Below are 23,399 nucleotides of genomic sequence, written 5' to 3'. Positions count from 1 at the left end.
TCTTACCTTTTGCTCCCTTTACTTTTTTTGGTTCACACAGCTACGGTATCCTGTGTCTATTTTTAGATTTCGCAAGCATGATAGAAATAAAAACACCGCCTCCTGTTTCCATTGTTTTGCCGCATATTCCAGCGACCAAGTAATGGAAAGAGCGCGAAGATCAATCAATCGCAGTCATCGATTGATTAATGCATCAAAATTACTGGATTCGTAGATTAAAAAGTTGGGGGATTTTTTCACCAACTGCTACACAGTTGGAGAAAGGCGGTGTGTGTGTGGGTGAGTGGGTCATGGATATGGGATGGCTGAAGAATACATCGGGAAAGTTGTGTTGTGTCGAGTGTTGGGTCTGTTCTGCTAGTCCATGTGGTCCTTTGATACCGGACTGCTTGAGTTTTCTGATGTTTGCCTGCGGTCAGGGCACTAACAGTCGTGCACGAACCGTCCAACCGGCTGCACCAATCCACGCACAGAATATACAAAACGTTGGCTTGCTTGAAAGGAACAACTGTGTGATAAAGCGTGTACATTGAATTGTGAGGACAATTATTTAGTTTAAAAAAATGGGGAAAAAAATTGTAGTTACATAAATGAATGGATAGTGAGTGGGACTCGAGGTGAAGCAAGGAAAGAACATTTGCAAATATCCTTTTCAATTATTTTTTTTGCCCTGCTGCAATTATTGGGCTCGTCAGTGCCGGTGGTTCAACGAGAATGCTCCATTTGCTGGTGCAGGATAATTTTTTATAGGCCCTCAGGTGAGAGTTTATTTAATTGCAATGTTAATGAGTGGATTCGCGCGGCCATCGGATTCCCGTGTTCTTTGGATTGTAGTTATGCAGATTCGTGACCTTGGACTGTGAACTCCACCAATGAGTTCCTTGTGGGAAGACGGCTTGAATACGATCAATTGTTGGGTGTTTTGAATTATTTTTAATTTGGGGAACGCTGGAATCAATGAATTGCCGCCCCACGTGCTGTGATTTTACATTCACTTGTGGGTTTAGAAACGGAAATGCGGATGGTTCGTCAGTGGAGCAGTTGACTACGGCAAATTTAGAGGTGTACAAGTGTTTTTGAGGCATGTGTAAACTCTGTCGCACTTAAAAAACATTTGTACGCATTGTTTGACTGTCAGACCCTTAAAAATCTCGTATACTGCATCTTCCGCTGGCGAATGTTCCGGTACTTTCAGTTTCATTGTGAGTTCTCTCTGCGGAAAAACTGTAAAACGAAATGAACAGATTGACTTGAGGGAAATTAACCAACTTGATAGAAGGAAATTTAATATCTTTCATAAAAATTTAATTTTTGTAGTGATCATCGAAAATATCCCCAGAAGTGAAATGAAACAGTAAAAAACGAATGTTTGACGCAATTCAAACAAAAATAAATTTCTTTATTAAATTTTTTTTTGTCAACTTTTTTTCCATTCAACAGAAGTTCAATAGAAGTTTTGATTCATTTTCCTTTTTCCCTCTGGATCTCCCCCTGGGTCTTGCTCAGGACTTTGGATTTTACTGTTGCGTTTTCTTTTCAATTAATCTATCGACAAAATCTTCGCCCGTCAAAACTTCTCAATAATTTTCTATTCTACTGAATGGAAAATTATTATTCTCGTCAATTAATATTCCCAAGAATTAAAAAAAGTTGATAAAAAAAATATTAAAAAAAATTTTTTTTTCTTTCAATTGCGTTAAATAGTCGTTTTTTTGACTGTTTCATTTTACCCCATATTTCATTTTGCCCCACTCTTCCCTACTAACAACGGGGTATTCATCAGTAACTGTAGAAAAATCAATCATTTATATAATAAAAACTCAAATTTCACTGGCGTCTCATTTTGCCCCGGTCTTCTCTACTCAGGAATCAAAATACTAATTGAATATGCTAGGAATAACAATAATTAACCAAGTACCCCGAATAATGTTCCACGAATTTATCCAACGAAAAGCGTACGACACACATTACAGAGGTCTGATGATACAGTTCGATCATCGGATCAATTGAATTTGGAGTCACGCAATTTGTGGTATGTTGTGCACCGCTTACGAAAGTTGACACACTGTCGTCGAGTCGTTTGACTGTTGGGTCTGTTCAAACGCCGGGAATTGTCAAGAGTCACCCGATTCCACAGTAACATTACAGCAGTGAAAGTTTCACGCTTCATGACATGTTAATAAATTGAGCATTGAAGTGATGTCATTGAGCATTTCATTGCATTTCTCCAATCCCCATCCGACGGAAAAGCGGGAAATATTTCCGGTTGCGTATTCGCGTGGCACACGGAGAGAAATTTTTTTGATAGAAATTATCCTACCGCTGTAGAAAAGTCTATCATGAGTCATCGTTTCTTCATTTCTATCCCGAAATTTAGTAAAAATTAATGTATGATGATCAAATTTGATTTTACGTTAGAGAAATTTCATCCTGATAAAAATAAAAATTACCGTGGCGGTAGAGGAAAAATTACTGTACCGGTAGGGTAAAATTTACCAACCGTTCTAGAATTTTCGTTGTTATCTACATAAAAATTATTGGACTGGAAGGGTAAAATTTATTATGCGATAGGATAAAATTTCTCTAAGGTAGAATAAAATTTGATCATCATATATTAATTCTTACTATATTTCGGGACAGAAATGAGGAAACGATGACTTATGATACATCTTTATAGAACGGTAGGGTAATTTTTATCAAAAATTTTTCTCCCTGCACCACTGTGACAAAATAACTTGTTTGATAATTGAATAGCTTTTGAGCTGGGAAAAACAAATGTCGTTTATTAAAAACATAACGAGGGAGAATTTACGAGATTCAATGGGAGTTGTTGTGTTTGCAAATCGTTATCCCGCAGGAAATCACAGAGACGTGAAATGAAGGTGAAATTTTCAAGTACCCGAGGTGTTATGAATACAAAAGTTGGGGGTAAAGTTGGGGAGAATGGAGTGAAAGATTTCACAGAGCTTGTACAATGTCTTGTTTACTGGATTCAACTGCATTTTTATGGAGTGATAGAATTTTAGATGTTATGAAATACTAGTAAAATTACGATTCTCCTCATTTGTTACTCATTTTTAAAAATGAATAATTGGTTGAGGGAGAAACTATTCAATATTGTTTTGATGAATGAAACTAATGGGGATATAAATTGTTAAATGTACACTGTTAAAAATTTTCGTCTGAATTTTCCGCGTCAAATTCCGAAAATTTTTATCATGCTTAATTTCCACTGAAATTTCAGGAAATTTCGTCATTGAAAAATAAAATATTTCATTGATTTTCTGTTTGAATGATCAGAGATCAATAAAATACCTTTTTGCCCCGAAAGATTGAAAATTCATGGCATTTTCTTTCTAAACATTCATGTTCCGTTGACAATTTAGTCAGGATGTGAAATTTCTTAACCTTTTTTCCCCTACATCGGATTCAGTGTCACTCCCATGAGAATTCTTACCATATTTTCCGTGAAATTTCTAAAAATTTCTCACAGTGTAAGTTGAGGATGTTTAAGTTCTCTAGTACTTTTTTGTGATGGAATGTTTACCAATATCTGTAGTAAGAATATCTGAACTTCCACACGGAGAAAATAGTTGGAAAATTACCGAACAAGCCAAGTAATCGTGGCGTGAACTCGACTTTCAGTACTTTTTCACCCTACGTCGGGGAAAACGTGCGAGACGAATAGTGAATTTTTCTCCGTTGGCCTGGGAAAATTTACTGAACGTGAGGGTAATTTCTATAATAAAAGTAGAATAATAAATAAGTTGAATAAAATTCCAATAGAATTGTCTAGTGAATTCACTGAGTTTTTCTATTAAAATTGTTCGTGCGTAAAACCATTTCAAAATTTTAACAAGAATAAGGAACAGGACTTTACGAGGAAAATCCATAGAAAAATCGGACAATTTCAATTTTTGCAAGGAAATATTGAAAATTTTTTAAGAATACGAGATTTTTTCATAAACTATTTATGCACAATCAATTTAGCCGTGTCAACAAAAATAATGTTTACGAAAGTATGAACAATTTCAATCATTTATTTATACGAAGAGAATCTGTAAAGAAAAAAAATGTGCAACTGTTGTAAAATTTGACGTGAATGACACTTAATTCTCTCCAATTTTTCTTACCCAATTGGATAACCAAATTTGATGATTGAAAATCCCTAATATCCATATAATATACAATATATATAGTGCCTATGATCACCAATAACGTGAGTTGAGATTAATGTAATTTTCTAATTAGAAACATTCATGTTTAATAAGTAGCCCATATAATGTTACGTAATTTCCCCACATTTGCATTCATATTCAGCCACGGCAGATGGAAAATTGCGGAAAAGCCGCATTAACTCCTGCATATACATCCCTCCAACAGTGATGTAAACGTATTTAAAAATCCGAAGCAAAGCAATAGTAAAACGTAAAGTCGATGTGCCTATTAGTTAGTTTTCAATGAATATCTCGAAATCTAAGTGAGATAGCACCATTTTTGTCATGACCTTTTTTATAGGCATCAATTCGCTCTACAAAAAAGGTTATTACAAAAATTTCTCTATCTCCCTTAGATTCAGAGATATTCCTCGAAAACTAAGTTAAGGACTTACTTTCACTTCGCGGAAATGAAAAACGCACGCAAAATTAATTTAAAAACCGAGAATAATTTACACTCCTCGTACTATGTATAAAAAATGCATGTGAGCCTCTACTAATGAAAATTATATACCCCTGTATATTTTTAGTTATCTCATTCGAATTATGCGGAAGTGAATGAGAAATATTAACCACGGAATTTATCATTTTATTTTTTGAGAAAAACTCCGCATTAACTTCTGCATATACATCTCCCCGAAACTGATGTAAACATAGTTAAGAATGAAAAATGCACGTGAACTTAGAAAAAAACCCAGGAATTATGTACTTCCCGTTTAATGCATAATAAACAATGAAGCGAGTCTGTACTAAAGGAATTTTTGGATTTTAGGGGTTCATGTTTGAGAAATGGGGGCCGACCAGCTCGGCCTCCTCCTCTGGAAGAATTATGTAGTCCGGAAGCGGCGACCGGTGAGTTCCCTTCCATTATTTTTCTCCACGTCTCTTTTTTCCGAATGATCGAATGCAGTTCCTTCATAATTCACGTCTACGGGATTAAAATGAGCGACGAGAAAAGATGAAATTACTCAGACCTTGGCGATAATACTAACAATGATCAAACATATCGCTAATCACTCTGATGATTCCCACCAGTACAACGGGCAATTTGACGAGGCTATTAAATATTTCTAATGTTCCACAGGCAATCCTTGGTCTCGTATTTCTCTGGCCCGTCGTGATATTTATGCTGTTGTATGTTGTCCGCGACAATGTGGAGCCCGAGTACAATCCCACCTGCCAATTTCCAGCGAGGCTTATGCCACGTGATGGCCTACTGCCTTTCGTGCAGAGTTATATCTGCAGCGTTGGCAACCCCTGTGATCCTCTCGATAATTATGAGGAGGTTCCGTCGTACCAAAATGCGAGGTTTGTGGTTCATTCACGGAGAAAAGGAGTTTATTTTCAGGAATGTTCTACTGATTTGCAGGAACAGGTCACTAATTTTCAGGAGTTCGCGATTGGAAAATTTAGTGGGCGCAAAACAGGGATGGCCATCTCCGTAAATTATAATTACAGTTAAATTATTAAGTCGTCAATTCATTAAGATCACTCTTAATTTTTTATTATTGAAGTAATCATCATTTTGGATTCAAATTCCGAATTATTTATTAATCAGTAATTTAGTTAGGAAGATTGAGGATTATTTGGATACGATATTTCGTATTATTTACTTAATAGAAAATTTACAGTTTCATATTATTACATGTTTAATTCATCATCAATTGGAAATTTAGATTATCGATTAGTTTACAATTTTTTTAATTTCGATTCGTATATTTAAACCTTGATCAATGTAAGTCGCAAATTCTTTTAATATGGAAGAATCGAAGGACTGATGGCCATCCCTGGGATAAAATTCTGAAATTCAAGGATTTTGTTACGAATTTCCGGTGACACAGTCACTAATTTTGAGGGACATCATCACATTTTCAGAGTATTGTCACTAATTTTCAGGAACTTTTTTTCTTTTTCTATTGAATTCATTTACTGACACATAATCTCTCACTCATCTTTATTTTCCATTTTTGCTTCCGAATAGAAGCTTTATAATCGCTCAAATTTAAGTTTCCAATTTTTTGTGTTAGGGTACGCTTTATTAAATTTCCAGTGACACAGAGAACTGAATGTGGTCTAAAAAGTCTGAATATGCGATTTTTTTCGAAATTTTCTTCAATTTTTTTAATGAAATTAGACTTTAATAGCTCCAAAAAATATCGATATTTTTCGAAAAATCTATTTTTCAACGATCACCCAAAAAATAGTCATCAAAATGGAATTAGTCATGGTTTAAAAAATTGATAACAATACGCTTGTATTGATTCAGCGATGCTCTGAGCGAACAATTAAGATCACTTCGGGTAATTTACGACTGATGGTTTTTTTTCTTCAATTTTTATGTATTGATAATGAGTTGTTAATGTCTGTTGAACTTCAATTTCTTCACTAGAAAATATGAGATTACAATTGGACTAATATCCTTAGTTTGCTCGACAATTTTAGATTCTTATGCCTTTCATGAGGTACAATTCCAGTAATTTTATTTTAATATTATTAATTTGCTTATTTGAAGCTTATGCGGTTAATTTAAATCAATTAAATTAACTAATCTTGTTAAAATAATTTGATATTAATTTTAAGCTGTACTATTTAAGAATTCGCAATTTCCTATTCCAATAGAACACGACTCCCACCCTAATATTTCTACTGACACCACCTTATTTTTTTCACAACCAGACTCGGACCACTCATGATGGAATTTCAATCCCTCCTTCCGAACCAAACGATCCTATCAGCAGTGAAAAGCCTGCCCCAGAGCGTGAAGTTTCTCCGATCAATGGCGGAAATTCTCACAAAGCCAGAAATTAAGCAGTTGTTTGATCGTGGCTTACGACTGGGGGATTTATTCAACAATCACCAAGTTCTGAAGAGCTCTTTGATGAAGCAGTTGCCGGGTGTCAGAGAGAACCTCCTAGATGATCTCTTTGATACCTCAATAAAACTGTATTATCTCATCGAATCCTTTGGCTCATCGAACATCGACGGTGTTGTTTGCAACCCATCCAGCCTGAAGGAATTCCTCATCGTCCCGAGAGAGGAGAACCTCCTCGAGATATCGAGCGCTCTCTGTCACCTCAACTCCACCCAAGTGCCGCTAATACTTGAAAAACTTACCGATCACCTGGATTTCGCGGGTCTCCTCGAGATCGTCAGCCGAGTTATGGCAAAATTCCGTGACTACGACTTCATCACTGACGTCACGAGAGCCATAACAACAGTCCTAAACCTAGAAACAGTAATCAAACATGTCCCCGAGTACCTCAAACTTCGCGAGTGGATCCCCAACTTCCTCTCCCTGTTCAGAACCCTCAACTTCAAAAAAATCGACCTGAACTTCATAAACCGAACCATTGAAGTCCTAGATCCAGTCTTCGCGGGCGATCGCAATTGGCCGGTAGCACGCTCCGGCTTATCCAAGTTGAATTCACTCCTCGAAATAATCAAAGAAGTAGTTGAGAGAAACACAACCGCGCGCGAAGAAGCCAGTCCCTTTGAACTTTCCCAAGATTTCGGTGAAAGTGTACAAGCGTTTCCCCATCAACTTTTAAATTTAGAGGATGTGACAAAAATACTCGATGGGACTTACCGAGTTCTCGAGGACGGTGTGAAACTAATGAAACGACTGTTGGATCATCACGCTGACGACACTAATCTAGCAGCTGATGTTTTCGACGGCTTGAGGAACGTCTTCTCCGACAAGATCATTAACACGATGACTTACCTCAACTCCATGATGGAGAGCGTCGTGCGTATGGTCCATCACGTGGCGATCATCCACGAAGAGCTTCAGGAAAGAATGTTCAGAATATCAAAGAGCCACGAGAGCCTCGTCAACCGAATTTTGACCGAAGTGAACCCCGAAGTCTATCGAAACCTCATTCAAACGTTCTCACACCTGTGGCAGACGGAGAAATTCATCGAGAGTACAGCAAAGACTCCACCGATAGATGTGATATGCACGGAGAAGAATTTCAAAGAAATCCTCAAACTCAACGTTCCCACGAAGCCTTCACGAGAGTACGAGTTAATCTGCTCGGACGAGGGGAAGAAATTCATAACTGAAGTCTACAACGCCTTCGAGTTCCAAACATTCCAGAAGATTATCGAGAACACATTGGAGACATTCGTGATGATGGCCTTCAACCGACCAATCTCCATAGAGAAATCCAATGCGACATCGTCCGTTAAAAGCATAAAGCTTCTCATAAATTACCTGGCGCACGTACCCCTGAAGAAGATCGACTGGAGTGATTTCGGATTAACGGAAAAGTGGCTGGAGATTTTCCAAGAGACTTCGGCGGAAGGGAGGAAGGACATCCTGGTGTACCACCTGAGCATTGCGAAACTGGTGGGACAGCGAAGCATCTCGTACGCGCGAATCAAGCCAGATCTGGAGAATATGGATATAATAGCGGACGTAATCCTGGATGATCTTCGTGAGAACCCGACAAGTTGGATAAATCAGGTTCGCGAGCATGAATCAGAATTATTAGAGTCCTTCTATTTGACTGTTTCGGATCGGAATAAAACCCTGGACATTCTCGAGTACTCAAACTTCACGCGAGGATATTGCGTCCCTTCAAGCGCCCCTCAGCTGATCAATTACCCGGAGCGTGGGAACGCGTCGTTGTTGAAGGGGCTCGTCTGTCGATTAGCCCGAGCCGTGCAGAAGGAGCTCGAGATAAATATAACAGCAGTTGAGCTGCGACAAATGACGTTCAGAGACCGCAAGCCCTTTAACTGGACACTATTCAACGGAAAAATCGTCGAGATCTACGGGTACGTGGATTCCCTGGTGCAGTTTGATGACGAGAATGACTACTACTTCAGAAATCTGGATAAATTGAAGAGGGATTTCACTGAAGCGTGGACAACACGCCTGACCCCCGAGCACGGAGCAGAGGTCATCGTCGGGCTGCTCTGTCGACTGTTCGACCTAGCCGAAAGTCCGCTGTTCAGGATTCAGGAGCGAGCAGGTTGGAAGAGTCTGCAGGCAGTGGCGTGGTCCGTCTCCGCAGTAACCGACAAGATCGAGAAAATTTTGGATGACGTCTTGGGCATGAATGACCCTGGGAACGCATCGCAAGGTCTCAGCGACATGCCAGAGACTGACCTTCTGCTGGAAACAGCTCTCAGGAATCTTCCCTCCATAACTCTGGACCTTATCGACATCTTCAGCCAGAAAAACCCCGTCCACATCCTCACAACGATCAACGACCACGTGGTAAACGAGCCAAACTGGCCTTGCTCCTACAAACAGAGTCTCGGCGAAGCCCTGGAACTCCGTCCCGGCACCCAACAACTGCTCCGCCAGATTGAAAAAATCGCCTGCAATCCCGTCCCCTTCATCAGAGAGTGGAGTGAGCATCCAACATTCATGAGGACCTCTAAAATATTCGACCGCGATGGTCCTGGCCAAGTGCCAGCGTTCAATTGGACAGCGGGCTACATAAGATTCCGTGGACTCGTCAACAAATTTTTCCCCGAAGTTAAAAGGATTACGGAGGGAGACGTTATCCTGCAGGAGATTCCAAAATTCCAAGAGAAGGCGAAAACATTTTTGGACTTTATTGATCTCGAGATTGACAAGAATATTCCGACATTTCAGAGCAATTTAACAGCTAGAGAAGCGTGGATGTCAACTGCTAAAGCGCGAGGAATTGATGATATTCTCGTTATCGCTAAATTCAGCTCCAAAGTACTTCACGATCTCGTTCATCTTGGCTTGGAGATACTGGAAAAACCCGTGGAAACTAATGCTCAAAGTTTGAACATTCTCACTCTACTTGGATTCACGAGGAAGAGTGTAGTGTCTATAGTGCACCAGCGTCTACCCTACATTTTAGCGACAGTGGTTTACGGCATATCCGATCCTGAACTAGACCATCAGATACATAAAGCCGTGGAGAATGGGGAAGGTGTAACGTGTGAAAAACTATTTTCATGGTTCATAGATTATAAAGTGGGATTGACGGACGAGGAGTACTTAAATCTAAAGAATTTCACTTGCGATCATGATACCCTCTATTTCAACGCATTCTTCGATCTTTACCTCGAGGAGACTGCGTACTGGGGTAGACCCGTGTCTGACTACAGAAGTTATTTCTTCACTTTAGCCCACAGTATTCATGACTTTGCGGTAATTACCGAAGCTGCTGTTGATAGGAAAATGGTTATCGATCCGCCCGTCGATAAACAGTACCTCAATGGTGCTATTAATACTCTGAAGGATATACTCCAAGTCCCCCGAGTATTAACATCCAAGTCACAAACAAAGCAGCCGGAGAGTGGTTGGACAATTTATCGACTCATTGTTGAAGGTTTATCCGAGGCATTGAAAAATGCAGCTTTCGTGCTGAAGGAGAACAAATTAGAGGGCAATGTACTGCACCTGTGGGACATGGTCAGGCCCGGGGACGTTCATCAGCTCGTTAAATTTATAGAGACTCGACCCGCCGAGACCCTCTCATTAGCCGCAACTCTCGCGACACTCAACGCATCCGATAATGCCTTGATTCCTTTTAAGGAACTCAGGCGCGCTATGTGCTATCAGCGATTCGATGCTAACTTCTGGAGGGAGGCGAACAATACAGAATTTCTCGATCACCTATGCACGTACGACCCTCGTCAGTTGGTGAGAAGTGCAACCAGTGAAGAGTATTTGAATATCATCTCGGGGAAGAGGTCTTCATTAGAAAAAATCGATCCTCTATCGAAGTCTTTGATGAAATTCATCGAGGCCCTGTGGAACGCCAACGCGAATTCCTCTCGAAAATTGACTTTTCAGTCCAGCATTTTGAACTTCACGACATTGAGGAACCTTTCGAATGACTCGAGAAAGTTAATCTACGAGGCGGAGCAGTCGTGGGTCCACAAAATGATGGTGGAACTGGTCCCCTTGGAGTATAACTTCTCAGTCCAAACGTTCTCAGACATCGATCTGAGCAGAATCCACAATATGTTTCAAGATCATCCGCTAAACGCTGTCCGACAAATAATGCAGCTCGCGGACTCCTGGATGGACGTAATATCAGGTGGTGATATCTGGCAAAAGTTGCGGACGACGTTTGAAAACACTAAAGTGAAATCAGTTCTGAGTTTAATCGAGGACTCGCCAAATTTGGTCATCACGGTTTTGGAGACGTTCATAAGTTCGGAGAGACTCACCGACTATTTCGATAAGTTTATTGCGGGTCAGGTGAACCTCTGTGATATCGAAAGGTACCTCATCGCGCCGTCTTACGTCCGGAAGAAGGGCATTCTAACGAGCATCACGAATTTCTGTCAGAAAGTCATCCTCAGGGACACCAACTCTAGCATGAATGACTTCAAGCCCCTCGGTATTGTCAATATAACACTACGCGGAAATATCCTAGACGATATAAACATAAAAAATAGCGATGGCAACACGTGGATAAGAGTTACATTGAACGAGACATACTTTATGGATACTCTGGAACACTTTCAATCCACACTTTTGCGATCTGTCTGCGACGGTAATAAACCCCCAAAAGTACCCTCCTGGTGGATTTCATTCCGCGAAGGCACTTTAATCGACTTTAAAAAGCAATTTCAGGAGAGAGATTTAAGGTCATTGTCCCACACTATAGTCTCCAAGTCGGTGAAAATTCTTAAAAACATATTATCATCTTCTCCGGAGTTTAAGAACTCGTGTTCGTTCTGCGACACTCGTGTCGTGGAGATTTTAAATTCACAGTTGAGCCGTCATCGTATATATTCGGATATTCTGTGTAACTACAAAAGGACGAAGGTCGCTGAGCTGCAGGACATGATGGATCAGCAGTTGTACTGGAAGAAGACGATTGGGATGATAAAGAATTACGAATTTATGACGAAGAAGTTCAATGTTGAGAGCTTCATGATTGCCATTCAGGATAGTTTGCACTACATTACGGACATCATCATGGATTATAAGAATCCCGGGGGTGATAAGAAGCTGGAGTCGTGTCTGATGAGCGCAGTGGAAGGTGTGAAGACCTTCTCACCAGCAATCTACATGAAGATTCTGGTCGGAGCTCTTGACGGGATCAAGCAAAATGTGAAAATCATAGACACGACGGACAACCACGAGGCGCTCCTTAATTACACCCGAATAGCTGAGAAGTTCATTCCCATCTGGAAGCCCCTAAAAGACATTGTGCAGAACTCAAGTATTAGTGAAGTAGAGAAACTCCTACCAAATGCTTCATTAAACGTGAATTTATTGTTCGGCGAGAGGAATAATTCCCTCTGTAAACGCCAAAAGAACTGCGGAAATGCGACAACTTTTAACGATTTCCTCAACTCGAGGGGAGCTCATAAGCTCCTTAATTACGATCCGAAAGCTGCCGGTTACCCATCAACTCTGGACATCTCCGAACTTTTGGTAAATCATCTTAACTTTGATTTGATAAACCGCGAAATTGTGTCATGGCGAACGAGTGCTACATGGAGCCTAACCTGGGTGCAACAGATTCTCGAGCATTTGATGCTGGCACTGGAAGAAAGTGGAAGTCTTCTGGAAGTTGCCAGTAAAATTGACTTTCAAGATGTATCAAATGTCCTAGGAGTGCCTGACGTCGCCGACGGGGTCGTCTATCTTGTTAAAGACCAAACTATTGATAAACTCTTTGCTGCACTCAAGGACATCGTTGAGGACGTCGAGCCATTTCTCGAGAGTCCCCAAGTGATCCGAGATCTAAATTCCATCGTTGATGCCTTCGAGTCAATGGAGATATTCAAGAATTTGGGGCTATTGGATATGAAATATTCGGTCGCCAAAATGTTCCAGGATTGGAGTGTCCTCCGAAAGTTTCTGGTTAACGATATCAAGTTTTCGGATGACCTTGTGGACATTCTGAGTGAGACCAAGGTGGACATGCTCTCGGTGTTTATGAAGGAGCGGTCAGCTATGAGCTTGACCGACACAGTTTGTTCCACAGATAAATTGAAGGAAATGTTGGACTTCGAGGCTTCTCGCACATCCGCGGAAGAAGTCAGTCGGATCCTCTGCTCCCTGGACCCATCGGTGACCCAGAACCTGGCAATAACACTAATCAAGAACATTAATTTTGATTACGTCTTCAAGAACTTGATGAGCGCAAACGTAAAGAACATCTTGAAAAACGCGAACTTGTCGGAAGCCGAGGGAAACATGATATTCGATAATCTCGGAGTTGTGGGTGAGCTCATGCCCCTCTTCAAGGATAAGATGTCGTCAGATTTTTCGGCTCAACAATCCGAAACTATGGAAACTGAAGATTCCTCGGAGCTCACTAGCGGTAAATTCCTGCAGGATGCCAGTGAACTTATGTGCGGGAGACAGTTGATCTCAGACAGCGGTGAATTTTATCGGATAATTACTCAAATCGAGGACACGAAGAAAACCGTGGATCAGAGGGAATTGGATTCGTTGCCAACCGATTTTTGTCGCGACACTTACAAAAGCTTCTTGAGCATGACGGGGGGAAAAATAGTGTGGTCGTACGTTAAGCCGCTTCTCCGGGGGAGAATCCTCTACGCGCCTGCCTCACCAGTGATAAATAAAGTAATGAGCCTTGCAAATCAAACATTCCGTGAAATGGAAATATTCGGGCAATTCATGTCGAGCATTGAAACAACGTTAATTGCCGTAGCTAATTTAACGGATATGGGGGACAATCTGAACGATTTGAAGGAGATTATGGCCTCTAAAGTCATGAAAATAGCGGTTCAATCGATGAGTGGGGGACGCGTCCAGGGTGATTTATCGAATTTTGATTTGGGCGAGTTAGCCTGGAAGTTGAAGAAATCAGATAAATTAGTCACAATGATTGGAATGTTGAATAATCTAGTGGACTGTATTCTCATTGACAGAATGATTGGATTTACCAGTGAGGAGGAGCTCGAAGTTGAGGCACGTAAACTCACTGATACAAATGAATTTCTCGCTGGGGTAGTTTTTCTCGACAACGAGAAACTATCAAGAAGATCTCTGGGGGGTGAAAGTTTGGAGCACGACGTAACATATAAAATACGGATGGACGTGGATTACGTACCCTCGACAAAGAGATTGAAAAATCAATTTTGGGTGCCTGGACCCGAAGGCTCATTTATCGAGGATTTGAGGTATCTACGTGGCTTTGTACAACTTCAGGACTCTATTGATCGCGCTATAATAGAAGTTAAATCGGGCAAGGAGCAGAATTGGAAAACAGTGTCACAACAGATGCCCTATCCATGCTGGAAATATGCACCATTTCAGAGAACTCTGTACGAATCTCAGGGTCTAATCACTTGCTTTTTCTTCGCTATGATGATGTGCGTCGGCTCGGCCGTTCGATACATGGTTTGGGAGAGAGAATCACAGAACTCGATGGTAATGAGTGTAATGGGATTAAAACCCTGGAGGAATACTCTCGCTTGGTTCATTACCACGACAATTGAGTTGACGATTGTCGTAACGTCAATTTGCATAATTCTCGTGGCTGGAAAAATTCTACCGCTCTCAGACCCAGGGCTAATTATGATTCTCTTTCTCGATTACGTTTTTGCTATCGTTACGTTTTGCTACATGATCTCGACCATGTTTAGATCTGCTAGTTTGGCAGCGGTGACTACTGTCGTTATGTTTCTGCTTACTTATATGCCGTATGTCATTGTTATTGCTATGGAGGCCACTATGGGACTTGCGTACAATTTGATACTCGTGAGTTTTATTGATTTTTAGCGGTATTACAGAGAGAAAAAAATGTTTTATTCATCTAAGTGAAAAATTATTTCCGTTATTGCAAATTATTTTTAGCGTTTTGAAATGTTTTCTAACGGTTTAATATCGATATTCAAATTCAGACCTGCAAAAGTTTAAATAATAAAATCACTGTACAATTTCTGGAAGCTCAGGATCAAATGGGGCTCAAATGAAAGCTCTGATGTTCGACTATAAAAGTAGAAAAGCATTTCACTGGAGAAAAAAATTGCCAAAGTACTTGGATATCCTTAAAATCTTGCCTATTAAATTCTATCACTATGCACTGAGAAGGCAAGTGTTTTTGAGAAGTATTTACTTCTTTACTCGTATCAAGAAATTCGTAGTTTTAAAAGTACCAAGTGCACACTAAAAAAAAAAATCTTACGCCAAGAAATTTTATACTTGTCCGAAAGAGGAGGACAATTTGTTCATATCAAGAAAACTAGTTCTCAAATCAATTCAAGTGGTTTTTTCATCAAGATATTTTAGAATTGAGGCTAAAAAACTATTAAATGAATTGATTCAATTTTACTTGGTTTGAGAAATCGTTTTCTCATCATCAAAAAATTGTCCTCGTGTTTGGGGCAAGTACAAAATTACTTGGCGAAAGTTTTTATTTTCATGGTGCAAGATATTTTACTCTTGAAAATTTTCAAACCAGAAGTTTCTTGATATAAGTAAAGACGTATTTCTTGAAAACCTTTGTTTTTGTCAGTGTGGGGATCTGAAATCAACCAATTTTCCTTCAAAGCTAGAAAATTTTTTTCTCTCTGCGTAAAAATATTGGAGTCGATTAAAAATTCTTCCGACAATCCACGATTTTCCAGTGCCTCAGTATGTCGACAAGTTTTTGCTACGGCTGTTTGTACACAGTCCGCCGCGAGGTCCAAGGAACAGGCATAAGGTGGAAGCACATCTGGGAGGAACCGAGCCCCGGGGACCCCATGTCCCTCGGTCTGATCCTCACAATGCTAGCACTTGATGGCTGCCTCTACGCAGCAATCGGCTACGCAATAGTCAGATACACCAACTCAGGTAAAACACCGAGAAACTCCCCGTCATCTCCTCAATCCAGCTGTGGCACTTAAAACGACTTTTCCTCCTGGTGAATGTTTCCACAAAAATGTCTTCATTCATTAATCCTACTACACTTCCATTAAGATTACTTCGTTGAGCACTTAACTTGGCGCAAGGAAAACAGTGAATAAAAATTTTCAGGAAAAGGTTCACCAGGTTTACGATCCCGTAGCTTATGGTGGTCCGATCCACGTGCACTATTCGGCCGGCCTAGCTACCTTGCATTCGTCAACAGCCTGTATTTCACTAATGATGTACTGCACAATTCGACAACTTATCAAGGTATCATTATTAACTGCACGTCACGATCATTTACGTGTTTTAATTGGCATGTAAGCAATTTATTCGCAAATATTTGTGTTTCATTTATATATAACATTTTGGCTACCGGTCGATCATTAATCAAGTAATGACAAACGGAATGAATTCGTAACATTCAACGATGTATCCTCTGAATTTTGAAAAAAACATGAGAAATAACATTTGCTTAGTTTCGTGAATAATCACGATGCCCTAGAGACATTATTCAATCCTCCGTCATTCACATGGATTTCATAAATTTCATAGGAAAAATGTGACTGAATAGCTGAAGGTTCGAAGAATAATATTCATCTCGACGTTTTCGTTCCAATTAATGAGAAAGAGGTAAAAAATTCAACAACGACTGGAGTGCGCTATACATCCCAGGCGAGTGGAGAAGGGTTGAATTGCATTTTTTTAGAGCGAAATAAGGGCTTTAAACATGAAATTTAGTTGTCGCCGAATGGGAAAATTCAACAGAAAATTTCAATGGATTTTCATATTTTTGTTTTTTCAAGTGAAAGATTTATTTGCGAAAAATCTATGGATTTTGAATTCTCTGTTAATCTGTTCGGTCTTTTCGTATTGAAATTTATCGTCGTAATTCTCCCGAATTTCCTTCTTTGATTTATTAAAGATTTAAATTCTTAATGAAAAATAAAAAAGAGTAAAAACCAATGGGGTGTTAAATACTATATTACATCATACTATAGTGGTATTAACGAGTATAAAATAAGCCAACAGAGCAGATCAGTTAGAGAAAACGTCAGGATAAAGAATCGCCAGTGTAGAATTTTGAATTGAATTTTTTCCTATAGTTGTTGATTTTCATTAACCGAAAAACTTAATGCACTGCACGATCTAGTAGTGAAGAGACTGAAGCATTTTGGCTTTTAAAAACTGTCAATTATGGACCGCAGAACAATTAAAAAATTGCACATGTGTAAGGCATTCTGTTACTACTGAACTTGGATTAAGGGGTCATGCCCCCATCATGGTCAGACGTGAAATCGCACCAGTACATCAATTTCTTTGACATGATTTCCTAAGGGACATTTGAGTCTTGGGTTGATGAATGTGGCTATCAAGCGATTTCTGGTATACAAACCCAACCCATTTTACCCCCTCAAAACAGCGTTTACGTCAAGTGAAATCATAGTATTTCGTGTTTTTGGCTTTAAAATTTTGTTCACACCGTAATTGTCATCCGATTTAAACTTTTTCTCTTCAAAATGTTCGTTAGATTTCATTAAATAAAACTTACTATTTTTTTCGATTATCTCCACTAGATCCTAGGAAAATTATTTTTTTTTGATTTACTCGTTTTTTCGTTTTTGTTTTAGGTATAAAAAAATTATTATTTTGAGTGGATGAACATTGAAGTCGTAAATAAAATGTGTTTGATATTGAAAAATGCCGAGATTCATGAAAAATCAACTACCCAAAACACAGATTTTCATCAGAAGAAAAGGAAAGGAGAATTAAAAAATCTTAGAAAATTTGAGTCGAGGGAATTTTATAGAAGAATCGAATTCTATTGACATTTTCTATTGAATATTTCAACAGAATCTTTGAGCGAATTCGTTAGGTTTTTCTATTACTTTTTTTCGTGCGTATAAAACCTTTTAGATAGCTAGATAGAATGCGTTTTATTATCCCCAGAGATACAGAGATCCCCTAGGGGCGAACAGAAATTTTACATCGACGACATTATTGAAACATTATAGTCATAATTGTGTAAAGAGTTTCCTGACACACACGGAGAGAAAAGTTGGATAAAAATCATCTCAAAAATCGTGACAAATTTTAATATACGAATGGTAATTGTGGAGCGAAATGTAATTCAGTGAAAAAATAATGGATTTTAGCGGATATCTTATGATTTTCTCGGTAAAAAAATACATCTATGGATGCAAAAATTATTCTCCGTTACAGAAAAATTATACGAAAAATTGGAGCTATTCACGTTCACTGAGATAATTCAGTAGTGAAGTGGTTAAACGGTTTAAGTCGATTTTGGCTATTGGCCCGTTTTCAGCGAATATCTCGAAATCTAAGGGAGATGGCGAAAATTTTCTCATAACCTTTTTAGTAGCACTCAATTCGCTCTATAAAAAAGGTTATTATGAAAATTTCGCTATCTCCCTTAAATTCGCAAATATTTCTGGAAAACTCAACTAAAGACAAAACCAGGGATGGGTAATAATATTAGATTTTGACAATATTAAAAAGGGATTATCTCCTAATATTGTTTAACTATATTTAACAAATTTAAAATATTATAAAATTTATTAACTAAATTTTCCGATTGATGGCGAATAAAATATTTGATAATATTGAAATGTAATTTTTTTAGTTAACAAGCTAATTCTAAATTTAGGGACTTGATTTGGATAATCGAATTATCCAAATAATCGTCAATCTTCCTACCTAAATTATTGGTCGATAAAATATTTCGAAATTAAAATGTATACAAATTGATGGTTAATTCAATATTTAAAATTCTAAGGTTTATGTTAAAAATTGACAACTTCATCATTTAACTTCATCATTTTAATTTATAAAATTTATTAACTAAATTTTCCGATTGATGGCGAATAAAATATTTGATAATATTGAAATGTAATTTTTTTAGTTAACAAGCTAATTCTAAATTTAGGGACTTGATTTGGATAATCGAATTATCCAAATAATCGTCAATCTTCCTACCTAAATTATTGGTCGATAAAATATTTCGAAATTAAAATGTATACAAATTGATGCTTAATTCAATATTTAAAATTCTAAGGTTTATGTTAAAAATTGACAACTTCATCATTTAACGGTAATTATGATTGATTGATATGTCTATCACTGGACAAAACTGACTTAAACCGTTTGACCGCTTCGCTACTGAATTTTTTATTTTTGATACACGTTAAATTCCACAGTTTCGGTATAAACCATCCTCACGTTTAATAAATTTTCTCGAGACACCAGAGTAAAATTCACTATTAATCTCCCACTTTTTCTCCTATTTAAGTTGCAAAAGTCCTGGAAATCGAGCTTGCTCCCCGATTACTAGACTTGTTTGATAATTTTTCTCCAACTTTGTTCTCCGTGCCGAGTTTCACCCACTTCCACTGAAATAAGTAAAAACCGAAGCAAAAATTCAGCCGCCTCACCGTGAAGCATTATTCCCTCGCTCTCCCCATAAAACACCCATTACCATTCCCTTGACACTCGCTCCTTCAATCCACAGATGAGGACAATGACGCGACGACAATGGCAGTAAGCGAGAAGCAAGTCGGTGTGAGATTCGAAGGTGTACGAAAGATTTACGACACAGAGCCAGGTGAAGTAATCGCAGTAGACGACTTCACCCTAAAACTCTGCAAAGGTGAAGTGACTGGTCTCCTCGGTCGCAACGGAGCGGGCAAAACCACAATAATAAAGATGTTGACTGGCATGATAGCCCCCACATGCGGTGAAATATACCTGGACGGTGAGGAAGGCACTAAACCAGACATCGGCGTTTGTCCCCAGGACAATGTCCTCATCGACACCCTGACCCCGCGTGAGCACATGATTTTCTACGCCAAGCTCAAGCGGCCATTGAGTGACGAGGAAATGCTGAAAGACGTTAATTCCATGCTGGCATCTCTGGAACTGGGAAAACAAGAGCACGAGCCAGTGTCGAGGCTCTCAGGCGGGACCAAGAGACGTCTGTGCGTAGCACTGGCTTTCCTGGGCGCCCCAAAGCTTGTGATCCTTGACGAACCCGGTGCTGGGGTGGATCCAGCAGCGAGAAGACGCATCTGGCACCTGATTGATCAGCACAGATACAACAGGACAGTTCTCCTGTCAACCCATCACCTAGACGAAGCTGACATGCTGAGCGATACCGTCGTAGTCATGCACAAGGGCAAGATTCTATGCACGGGATCACCCCTGAGCTTGAAAACAACTTACGGACAGGGCTACTGGTTGAACCTATCGTTTCCAACTCCAGACTCGAATCGATACGCCGAGCGTCAGCGCTTGCAGAAACTCGTGGAGACTGTAGCTCCTAATGCGAATGTGGATTCCTTGGGTTCTGAAGTAAGGGTGAGGCTTCCTTTCCAGGGTAAACACGGTATCGCTAATGACATTGCTGGAGTGATTAAAAAGCTGGAGGAGAATAAGACGAGCTTGGGATTCTCGAGAATTTCGTTGGACTGTGATACATTAGAGAGGGTTTTCCTGAATCTTTGTGGTAAAGCTGAGCACGGGAGTTCGGCTATCGGCGGAAGTTTGGCTAGTGTAAATAGTAGGGCTTCGGTTAATGTAAATATATTTGATGATACTGAGTCTATAATAACGGAGACGATACTGAAGCCATCGCCGTGGAGGCAGGCTAAGGCGTTGTTGATGAAGAGAATGTGGCATTTTGCGAGGGACTGGAGAGCTCCACTTGCCACTCTACTTTTGCCGACGATTTTTGTCGCCATAGCCATGGGATTCTCACTGATAAGACCACCGTCCAGTGATGAACCACCTCTCGATCTCAATCCCAAGCTTTATGATACTCATGTGACTTATTTTTACAGTATTGATAATAGTAGTGATTTATTTCTGCAACGGGTGTCATCACAGCTTCATGATAAATTCGGTGGTGATTATGCGGGCGCTTGGCAAATTCAGCCGAATGACACGGGCACTTGTGACTGCGAAGAGGGCCAACAAGTTTGTCACGGAGTTTCCAAGGCGGTGGAAGGACTCTTTCAAACGCTGCCGGGGCGACCAACTCTCGATTGGATAGTTTCCACTTTTCATGAATACATTGAAAAGAGGTAAGTACCTTTGAATTTACTTTTAATGAAGAGTTTAATTTAAGTCGGATTAAAAGATTGGGTTTATGTGCTTTGAGGATATCAAGTATATTTTGGAGATTCGGGCGGACTTTACTGGGGGTTGGGGATTCTCAATCGTCGAATTTGCGGGCTTAATTGGGAGAGAGACATTTGACGGCGTTCGGGGATAATTAGTGGCGTTGTAATAACCTTCAGCAGGGGATTCCTTTTTTTGAACATTCGGTTTTGACGTGGAGATGTCTAGGGTTTCAATATGGGGGGTCATTTTGGGCAACGATCTTTATGGGCAGCGCCATCTGTCGGCATTCTAGAAAATTATAGAAATTTCGAGGAAATTCTAGGAGCTATCTCCCATTTGAGTTTTTGAGGAATATTTCCAAATCTAAGAGAGATAGCGAAATTTTTATAATTACATTTGTTATAGCTCTCAATCGACTCTACAAAAAAAGGTTGTAACAAAAATTTCGCTATCTCCCTTGAATTCGGGAATATTCATTGAAAAGTGGCAAATAGTCAAAATCAACTTAAACCGTTTTGCCACTTCGCTACTGAATTCAAAGAGTTTCCCGAAAATTCGAGGGAATGCATGAAGTTTCTAGGAAATTCGAGAAAGAAGGAAATACCATGGACGCATCCACGTACAATTACAGCTGTATCGAAGGTACAGCCACCTGCAATTTTTTTATTAATGTGGGGGCATAATCATGAGGACACAGGATATTTATTTGATGGAATAAATGAACGTTAGTTTGAGTTAAAATCGAATTGGAAAAATACATCGTTGTGGCACTTTTGGTGAATGATACGATTTTTTTTTGTATGCGGTACATAACATTATAGTAACTTCACAAGCGTAATATTCGCAAATCAAAATGCAGTTAAACTAACCAAAGTGCAAAAGTAACCACGACAAATCTATCGTGAGGAGAACTATAAAATAGTTGCAATGACTACATTCCATTGTAGTAATTACTTCTCCGGTCATAGTGACCGTAACCCATGAAAAATTGTTGAGGACTTATTGACTATAATTCGATGGTGATGGAATATAGTCAGAAGAATCATATTTTTCTCTCAGTGTACAACTAACTCTCTCTTTATTCTCTCATTCGGGCAAAGACTCTTTTTCTTCTTTATTTTGAAAATATTTTCTCACTCGTATTCAGTCTTAAACAATACACCCTTTGTTCCAAAAAATGACCTCAACGTTCGTCACACAGGCCACCCTCAGTCACCCAAGAAACTCTCACAAACCGAACGACCGTAGTAAAACTGTCGCGTAACGTTAATACTTTTCATCTCAGGCTTCACCCGAGCATACGCTAAAAACAACTTTTCTTTCCGGCGCAATATCTCCTAAAGAACTTATTGTCTCTAATATTTAGTCTTAGTCCACACGCAATACCCCCTTCCCGTGTGCACTTCTAGTGCGGTAAGGTTTTGAGGTGTTTTCTTATGTTTTCGGGTATGAGAAATCCGAATCCGGTGGTATTTATTATGTAAGTGCGTGCAATTAATAGTTATAAACAAATTAAGTGGTTTTTTTGATGATTTTTTTTTTATGGGAAACATTGGCAAATAGAAGAAAATGTTCATGACAAAAGTTGTTCCTTTTTGTGTAATAAATAATTATCATTTTTTTAAATCAAAATCCATCAATCCGTTGCTGAAATATGGTCCACCAGGTGGGCGCGGGAGGATGCGCGACGCGCGAAGATGGGTGGGACGCTCGACGTCCTCTGAATGCTCATCAATGCATCATTTTTCTCAGATAAAACGACCTCTACTCATGTATTGGTACATAGAAAGGAAAACAAAAACACACAAAACACTAATACTCCAAGTATGAGAGATATTTATTTGGATTATTTCTGCGAATTTTCAATTCCAAGAAAATTCGGAGGGGACAGCTGCAGAAATATTCTTGTTTCTTCTCGTTTTAGTCAACTGACGTTTAGAAAATACTCCGATAAATCAGTCTTCCTCCGATCCTCGTAAGAGAATGTTCGTCACATTTAAATACGTGATTTTTTTTAGAGTCTCTTCGGGCCGGAGTATTGAATTAACTAATTAACTATTGAGTTCTATCAGTCGGTGACAGGAAATTTATAATCATAAGTTATTGACGAGAAATAAATTCTGGATGACATTCATTCTTTGTGCAGTATTCACTTTAAATTCATGGTGTGAGTGTATTAAAAATGTCAGGTGGGCGTTCGTTTGTCATGTTTAGAGGCTCTAGCA

The 23,399-nt window shown here is 39.3% G+C and overlaps 1 protein-coding gene across 2 annotated transcripts in view; it reads left to right on the top strand.

The window, feature by feature from the left end:
• Positions 1 to 710: 710 nt before the first annotated feature.
• Positions 711 to 23,399, top strand: part of LOC107039836 — a 42,883-nt gene continuing 20,194 nt past the window's right edge. Inside the window, exons 1-7 of one of the 2 annotated variants that reach the window (XM_015259663.1) lie at positions 711 to 758; positions 4,990 to 5,069; positions 5,302 to 5,525; positions 6,894 to 14,904; positions 15,774 to 15,981; positions 16,165 to 16,305; positions 19,565 to 21,134. In XM_015259663.1, the coding sequence (XP_015115149.1) occupies positions 5,007 to 5,069; positions 5,302 to 5,525; positions 6,894 to 14,904; positions 15,774 to 15,981; positions 16,165 to 16,305; positions 19,565 to 21,134 (10,217 nt within the window). In that variant the 5' untranslated portion in view covers positions 711 to 758; positions 4,990 to 5,006. The remainder of the gene's footprint in view (positions 759 to 4,989; positions 5,070 to 5,301; positions 5,526 to 6,893; positions 14,905 to 15,773; positions 15,982 to 16,164; positions 16,306 to 19,564; positions 21,135 to 23,399) is intronic. The other variant, XM_029126220.1, reaches the window with a different exon arrangement.

This window comes from Diachasma alloeum, unplaced genomic scaffold, assembly GCF_001412515.2.
Source record: "Diachasma alloeum isolate Michigan unplaced genomic scaffold, Dall2.0 Dall_scaffold_00308, whole genome shotgun sequence".
In the NCBI taxonomy this organism is placed as follows: domain Eukaryota; kingdom Metazoa; phylum Arthropoda; class Insecta; order Hymenoptera; family Braconidae; genus Diachasma; species Diachasma alloeum.
Note: the sequence above shows the minus strand (reverse complement) of the source record. Positions and strands in the feature narration are given on the sequence as shown.